Genomic DNA, 7,591 nt, shown 5'->3' with positions numbered 1-7,591 from the left:
TTATTCTGTTTTAAGAAGTAACTGAGCTGTTGAGAAACTGCTTTTTCAATGATCTTACTTAAAAATGGGAGATTTGAAACCTCAGAAATTCATCTTCAGCTAAAACTGTTAAATGTGCCATTAATGAGGGATTAATGAAGTGCACGGTCGTTTGATTTGGTGTTACTGTCCTCACTGATGTGGAGACGCACTGAAACATGCTGCTGTTTGCACTAGAGGTGGACCGGTCGATCCAAATGTCAATAGTATCAACATTTGGATCGATATCAGTATTAGATCAATACTAATGCAAATATATCCATGCTTTGTTTCTACCCTTATAGTATAAATGTTAATTATATTTATTAATGTTATCATTGTTTTAAATGAAAAAATATGTCTCAAACATGTACTATGAAAAATGTATTCTTTATAGTTTATAGCACATTTAAACAACAGAAGCTCAGAACACATTTACATTCCAGCTGATTTTAATTAACTTTCAAGCTCACAGTGATTTCTCTAGTCAGGGTAAATTCATTCATATGCATTGACCAGTTAATGAGCATGGCTTTCCTCAACAGCTCGTCTTAGCTAATGATGTCAGTTACAGCTTACTAACACATTTAATTTACTAAAGTGCGGCGGGGCCTCTGTTTTTTTCTCGGGTTTACTGAAGAGGCTCTACAGCAGATGGGCAGCCCCCACTCTGAAGATCTGCCCCTGGTTTGATCCCAGATAGATTGGCTAACATGGAGGAATCAGAGCTTATGACCTGGACGTTTTGGAGATGTTTTAGCTTCATTTTTGGGGAGCTGTCAGATTGCTCATGTTTCTTACAGTCACTTGCAGAGATCAGCAGGCTACTCTCTGTGGTCCTTTCCTTATTCCTTTATAAGGATATGAAAAGTCAATTATCAAAGCTGACATGGTTTTTACATAAAAACATAACCCCTGTGTACCTGCATACATGTTAGAAAGTGGTTTCTAGAAAGTGACATTGTCCACTTAATTACACAATTAATTTCAAATTTTCTTGGATGGCTTATCTGAATTCAAGAATTCATCCAGGCTTAGTTCATTGATCCTGACATATTTTTGTTGGTTGGTTCTGGTTGAGGTCAACATGATCAGCTTTATCATTTACAATGATGAGCTATTCTGACAGCAGTAACAGCTCCTGTTGGCATAAAATAGCAAATGGGGACGTGTTACAGGTCAGTTTCTATTTTAGAAATCATTATCCACCATCAATCTTCTTCCACTTATCCAGTCAGAAGTCTCCTAGTTTGCCATTAGCTTTTTCATACCAAGTTTTGGTTCCAGAAACGGAGTCAGTGCATTTTCAATAACACCTATTACTTAACTTTATCTTAACATTACTGCCATAGCACTCGCTAGTTAAACTTCTCAAAAGCATTTGATAAAAGTAGAAAAGCTACTAAAATACTTTGAAACTCCTAATTTAGTTCACTAGCCAAAAATAAACATCTTATACCCAGTAAATGTTTCTTACAAATCTAACTGATTAACGTCATTTTGAGTCTTATGAGAAAGGAGACTCTGCTTTTGTTAGACTAGCCAGCAAAGCCGGGCGGTTCTTGGGTTCTTCCTGATCTTGTCTAATATTCGGGAGGTCGGCTGCTTCTGTTACTCTGTGATGGACGTGCAGGTAGCCGAGATGTGTTTTATTGTGGCTTCCAGACTTTAATTTAATTAAGCACATTTGTTTTTTGGGGCCTTTTTCTGGTTCCAGCCCTTAAGGTACAGTTAAGACTGAAACAAAAACAAAAGCCAGGGAGAGAGAGAGAGAGACGTGGCAAGGGGCAACAGGTCGGACTCGACCTGCCGTTCTCAGCCATAAAACACAGTGTCGCTCATCCCCACTGAGCTAAACCGGTGTCTTTAACGTACCTTTATGACAAAGACACAGGTATTCTCTCTCACACACTCACCACAAGAAGGTTATTGATTTGTGTATCTGTGCATTTGCAGTGTTTTTTGTTCCAGGTGCTGTATCTTTGTTTTTTTTACAGGTGCAGCAGCTTGCAGTGCATTGTGCTTTTCTATTTGTACTCTACCCTTTTATTATATTTTCTTGATTTTTCTCCCTTTCCTTTTTTCTCTCGTGCCTTAGACACACTATACAACATATAATGTAAAAACTGAAGTAACACAAAGAGAAATGAATAAATAAACAGATAAAAGAAACACATGAACAAGAGGAGCCAAGAGAGTGTTTGTAGACCTGACCTTGGAGAAGCAAAATGGGTTTGGCACCGCCGTTCAGGTCATTATTCTGATTGCAAAAGCTGCCAGGCAGGATGAGATAAAAAACAAACAAACAAAAAAACACTCCACTGAAAGATCTGTGTCTGACCCTTCATACTTTGACATGAAGGCCTGCCAATTTGCCATTGGAGCTAAAGCAGATTTTCGTTTATTATATAAAATGTTTCCAGACAAATCTTTAAAGACCTTTTGCCAGATCTGTGATCTTTGGGATGTATATCTTGTATTTTACAAGATATTTTATAATATTCATTTCCATATAATGTTCTGTGACTGATCTGATCTCTCCATATTCTCTCCATAAAGATTATTGATACATGACAGATTCATAAATTTGTATACTGCTAGACGGATACAGGCCCTTTTTGTCCTGTGATAAAATCCCACATTTTTTAAATTCCTCGTCATGTGCTGTGTGCAGGAAGCCAGGAAAAGGATCCAATATTCAGACTCCAGGACACAAAACGTAAACTTAAAAAACAGCTTTATTGCTGAACAAGGAAAAAGCTAACTAAACTAAAGACACAAATAAATTAGGCAGGTTTATGGACCGAACATACAGTGTAGGATGATGGTACAACGCAACAGTGACAGACAGAAACACGGGGCTTAAACACACTGAGGGATAACGAGGGAACTGCACACAGGAGAGAGTCACGGTTGATGGTAATCCAGTGTCCAGATCCCAGCCCATCGGGAAAATGCTCGATAACACCCAGTACAGCTCTGGCAGCCATTATAGAAGCTAAGTGACGTAGGGTGGTGTAATGTGTCTGCATTGCTTGACTTTGCTTAAACTGCACAGTATAGGCGATGTTGTTGTGCTCTGTAATACAGTAAAGATATGTTAGTGAGCTCAGTTTAGCTAGCTCTACTTCCATCCATTTATAAACGGAACATGGAGGCTTTGATTTTCCTGCCTCGATTTCTGCCCAGTCAATGCGCCGCCCCCCCCCCGCTTACACACGTAGAAAGTTCTAGATCAGCGAGAAAGCAAGCAAGGGCAGCTCTGTGGCAGCAGCACTTATAAGGCTTGTTTTTTGTTTTGTTTTTTACTGTACTCCAAGTGTCCTTGAGTCACATCACAAGAGTAATGGGTGTACAGCCAAAAGCAAGTTTATTTAATTAAACAGGTACCAGATTCACAGACACTTTTTGGAGGCAAACTGTTATGTTTGTGTTATATTTAGCTTCTGTTTCAGTGATGTTTTTTAATGATAAAGAATTTTAAAATGTCCCTTTTTTCATTTTATAGGAGAGCTCCTGTGGACTTCTGTAGTGATGTGCGATACCACTGATTTGCTTTCCGATCAGATACCAAGTAAAATTCAGGGTGGTAACGACGATACTGATCAGATACCGATACTCTGTACAAAAACGTAATTTTTCATTGTATTTCATAATACAATATATAATTGTATTATGTAATTGTAATAATAATATAATAATATAGCTTCATAATGATTACAGGACATCAGACTACTTGTTCTTATTGCTTAATAATGCAGAATTATCATATAGAAATAAAAAACCTGAAGTTGTGCGCTGTTTGAGTATGTTGCCTGCCTGCAGCACTAAAAGACTCCACGAGAGTCTCGCCCTAGCAGCACCTGTCCCTCTCCTCCTCTTCAGTTCGCCTTAACATAAGCTCATCATATTCTGTGATATCATTTACACTGTAAATCATATCGTGAGCAAAATCATTTTTCTTTAATTTCTTAAAAGCACATGTGTGTGTGTGTGTGTGTGTGTGTGTGTGTGTGTGTGTGTGTGTGTGTGTGCTCAGCTTTGCCTGAGAGCTCCTGCAGTGATCTCTCTCACCAAAACTAAAGGTTTTCAGTGCAAACACTTTATGTAAACTGAATCTGACTTGCATTGTAAATTAAAACCAAATAACGTCTTGTATTATTTTCAGTTTCTCCATTTTGGATGCAGCAGGAAGCTTCCTGATCATAAGTTCCTGCAGGTTCTCACTGTAACTGTGTAGGTTTCCATCCACAGTATAAAAAGATGCATGTCAGGTGTAATGCATCCATCCATTCGTTTCTGCTGATCCTTTTCAGGGTTGTTGGGCGTGCAGGAACCTATCCCAGCTGTCTTAAGGCGAGAGGCAGGGTACACCCTGGACAGGTCACCAGTCTGTTGCGGGGCTAACACACAGACAGAGACAACCAATCGCACTCACATTCAGGCCTATGGGCAATTTAGTGTTTCCAATTAACCTGTCCCCACTAACTGCATGTCTTTGGACGGAGGGAGGAAGCCGGAGTACCCGGGGAGAACCCACGCAAACACGGGGAGAACATGTAAGCGCCACACAGAAAGACCCTTTTGTAGGTTAAGTTAAATGTTTATTCTAAAATAATTGAATTACCATAAATTAATTAATCATTTTAATTCTAAGTTTTCCCTGCACGTGCGAGTTTGTGTGGTTGTCTCTCTCTTTCTCAGATAAACTGGCATCTCGTCCTGGATGTAGCTTTGAGTCATGACAGATGGGAGAGGCTGACTTCATGCAAAGCTGAGATGGTTGAGCGATAAATTTCTTTCTAAAGCTGCACTGAGTCACACACAGAGAAATCTTTTAGACATCTTAAGTCTCAAACATTTTAAATAAACATTTAAATCTGAAATATAAAAACCAAATAAAATTATTTTTAAGAAAATCTAATAAAATATATACATATATATATAATAAATTAAATACTTACTGTCAGTACAGCTCTGAAAACACAGACAGTAACACAGTTATTTATTCAAAACATACAAAAGCACATAAGAATAAAGGCACTGTTTGCACCACTTGTATGAAACATTTGATTGAATATCAAATATTTACACATTATGAACTTTATCAAATGAGAAGTAACAGACATGAAACATCAAATTATAAGAGCATAAACATCCAAATGTTGGCAACATGTTGGAGGTAAATGTGTTTCATATTTCTCACCTTTATATTTTCTCCTCCAGATAAAGACTGCAGAGAAGCAGACAGTCAGGAGGAGCAGGATGCCCATAATCCGGACAACAACACCAGCAGGGACGACTGAAGAACCTGAAACCAACACATTTACATTCTGTAGTTCATCTCACTGTTGGACCAACGTTCATTAAGACCACAACAGTCCTTTATCTATAAAACACCACAGGAACTAAACTACACAATGTTTTAATGTAGATTAGTGAATAACCAAACTGTATTACAGTTTGATGTTTAGCAGTTACACTGAGCCAGTCATCAACAACAGGTGAATGAACACAGTATCACAGCAGGTTTGATTCTTCCATGTTATAAACAGATCACATAAAACCAGAAAAAAAAAATCAGGGTCACTAAAACCACATTAAAATTAAAGTTTCTAGTTTTTACCTGTCTGACTTACTTTACTTGTCTGATCTTTATTTTCACCTGTGCTGTGTTAGTGGATCCTTCAGACCTGTTTGTGTTTTAGTTGTTGTTAGTGTTGTAGTCACAGACTGTTATTGGTCCTTGAAGGGTCTCTGTTTCTGTCCCTGCGTTAAGTTCACTCAGTGTTTCATCCATTTAGTTTTCTGTCAGCTGTGTCTCGTCACCCTCCTGTTTCCCACTCTCTGATTACCTCATGTGTTTATAAACACTCCCCTCTCCCTTCAGTCTTTGTTTTAGTGTCTGTTTGTTTTCCCTCGTGTGATTTCTCTGAGTGTATTTTAGATTTACCAGTTTGTTGCCTGTTTTAGATTTTTGTTGAAAGTTTTGAATCAGCAGTTTAACTTTGTACTAAAGCCCAAAAATGAAAGTTTTTTTGTTGTTTTTTTTCACTCCCACATCGTCCATTATTAAGATCAAGTACTGAGTGATTAGTCCTGTTGCTCCCTAATCTCTATCAAACACCTGGTTTGTTTTAAGCATGTGTGAAAAGGGCTTCTTCCAGTTTCCTCCTTTCACATGGGGCCAAATGGAAAATCCAAATAAGATCAAATAAAGGTGTATTTATAAAAGTTTTACTCGCTTCTTTTTCCAATCTTACCCTCATTGGTCCTGATCGCTGCTTTGTCCAGTTTGGTGACGATGTCCTCGTTCACACCAAAGAGCTGAAACACACAGATGTACCTGCTCCAGTCCTCATGTATGGCTGATGAAAGATCCAGATCAACACTCATCTGGAAGGTCCCATCATGGTTGGTGAGGATCTCTCCAGGATCCACACCTTCATGAAGCTCCGCTCCATCTTTCCTCCAAACCATCTCGGCTCTGTCAGGATAGAAACCTGTAGCGTGGCAGGTGACTGGAGAGGAGGAAGACTTCTGGAGGAGAGACACTGATGGAAGCTCTAGGGAATTTAAAAAAATAATAAAAAAAATAAAAAATCACAGTTCATACTGAGTTTATCATTTCCATTTGATGTATTTTGAATGTTTTAGACACACAAATTAATATAAATGCCACTTAAACAATAATTAAGAAAGTGGGAGAATTACAAGAAGTACACAACTGAGTGAAGTGAGTGTTGTAAAAAGCTGCAGCGATGGTGATTAGACAAGTCAAATAAACAGAAATTGGGAAAAATGAAAAGTGTAAATGTGATAAAGTGGTAATAAATGTATGAGAAGATCAGGATGTGGCCTGTTAATTAAAAGTATTACAATAAATCAGGTCATGTGATTTTACCTGTCCTCATCAGAGAGCTCCTCCCATAGTTCACGTACTTCTTCAGCCACTCAGGACAAAGCTTGGTGTGATAGTTCCTCAGATCGCCTGAAAGAGATCTGTCACTGTTCCACTCGTGTTTGGTGATTACAGCCTGCATTACTGGAGCGATCCATGTCTCTGTCCTCAGGTCAAATAATAGGAAATCTTCTCCATCATAGCCATACTGATGATAGCCGTTAACTTCAGCCGTTTCATCTTCCCATTCACAGCCGTACATCATCTGATTAATGTGAACACCTGAAACCAAGAGGGGCAGGAAGTAGTTGATATTTTCCCACAGATGAGGGAGTTAGGTTGAAGAGCTTCAATAAAAACTACATAAATAGACATAATCAGCTTTTTAAATTTGGCTGGTTAAGCTTCCATTAAGGGCGCTAACAAGCTAGCTTGTGTCTGTAATAGAGTTGGATGCCTCGAGACCACTTTTACGTGGTCTTGGTCTTGCTGTCTCTGTCTTGCTGTCTCAGATAGTGATTGTGTACCCATGACACACAAACCAACGTTCGATAATGTGTCGTGCACAAAAGCATCAGCCCTAAGAGCCGTGCTTAGAGAGTGCTTTGTAGTGAATCAGAAGAGTCGACTCCCATTGAGCGAGAGCCGGCTCCTCACTTAATTTCCTTTCGC

At 38.8% G+C, this 7,591-nt stretch overlaps 1 protein-coding gene across 1 annotated transcript in view; it reads right to left on the bottom strand.

Annotated features, from left to right (window-relative positions):
- Nucleotides 1-2,738: 2,738 nt before the first annotated feature.
- Nucleotides 2,739-7,591, bottom strand: part of LOC102199149 (major histocompatibility complex class I-related gene protein-like) — a 6,282-nt gene continuing 1,429 nt past the window's right edge. Inside the window, 5 exon segments of the mRNA XM_013915474.1 lie at nt 2,739-3,097; nt 4,983-4,995; nt 5,225-5,329; nt 6,282-6,584; nt 6,923-7,291. Coding sequence (XP_013770928.1) covers nt 4,985-4,995; nt 5,225-5,329; nt 6,282-6,584; nt 6,923-7,291 — 788 coding nt within the window. The 3' untranslated portion in view covers nt 2,739-3,097; nt 4,983-4,984.

This window comes from Pundamilia nyererei, unplaced genomic scaffold (assembly GCF_000239375.1).
Source record: "Pundamilia nyererei isolate P.nyererei 1_Seehausen unplaced genomic scaffold, PunNye1.0 scaffold00309, whole genome shotgun sequence".
Lineage (NCBI taxonomy): Eukaryota > Metazoa > Chordata > Actinopteri > Cichliformes > Cichlidae > Pundamilia > Pundamilia nyererei.
This window is presented reverse-complemented; position numbering and strand designations above follow the sequence as displayed.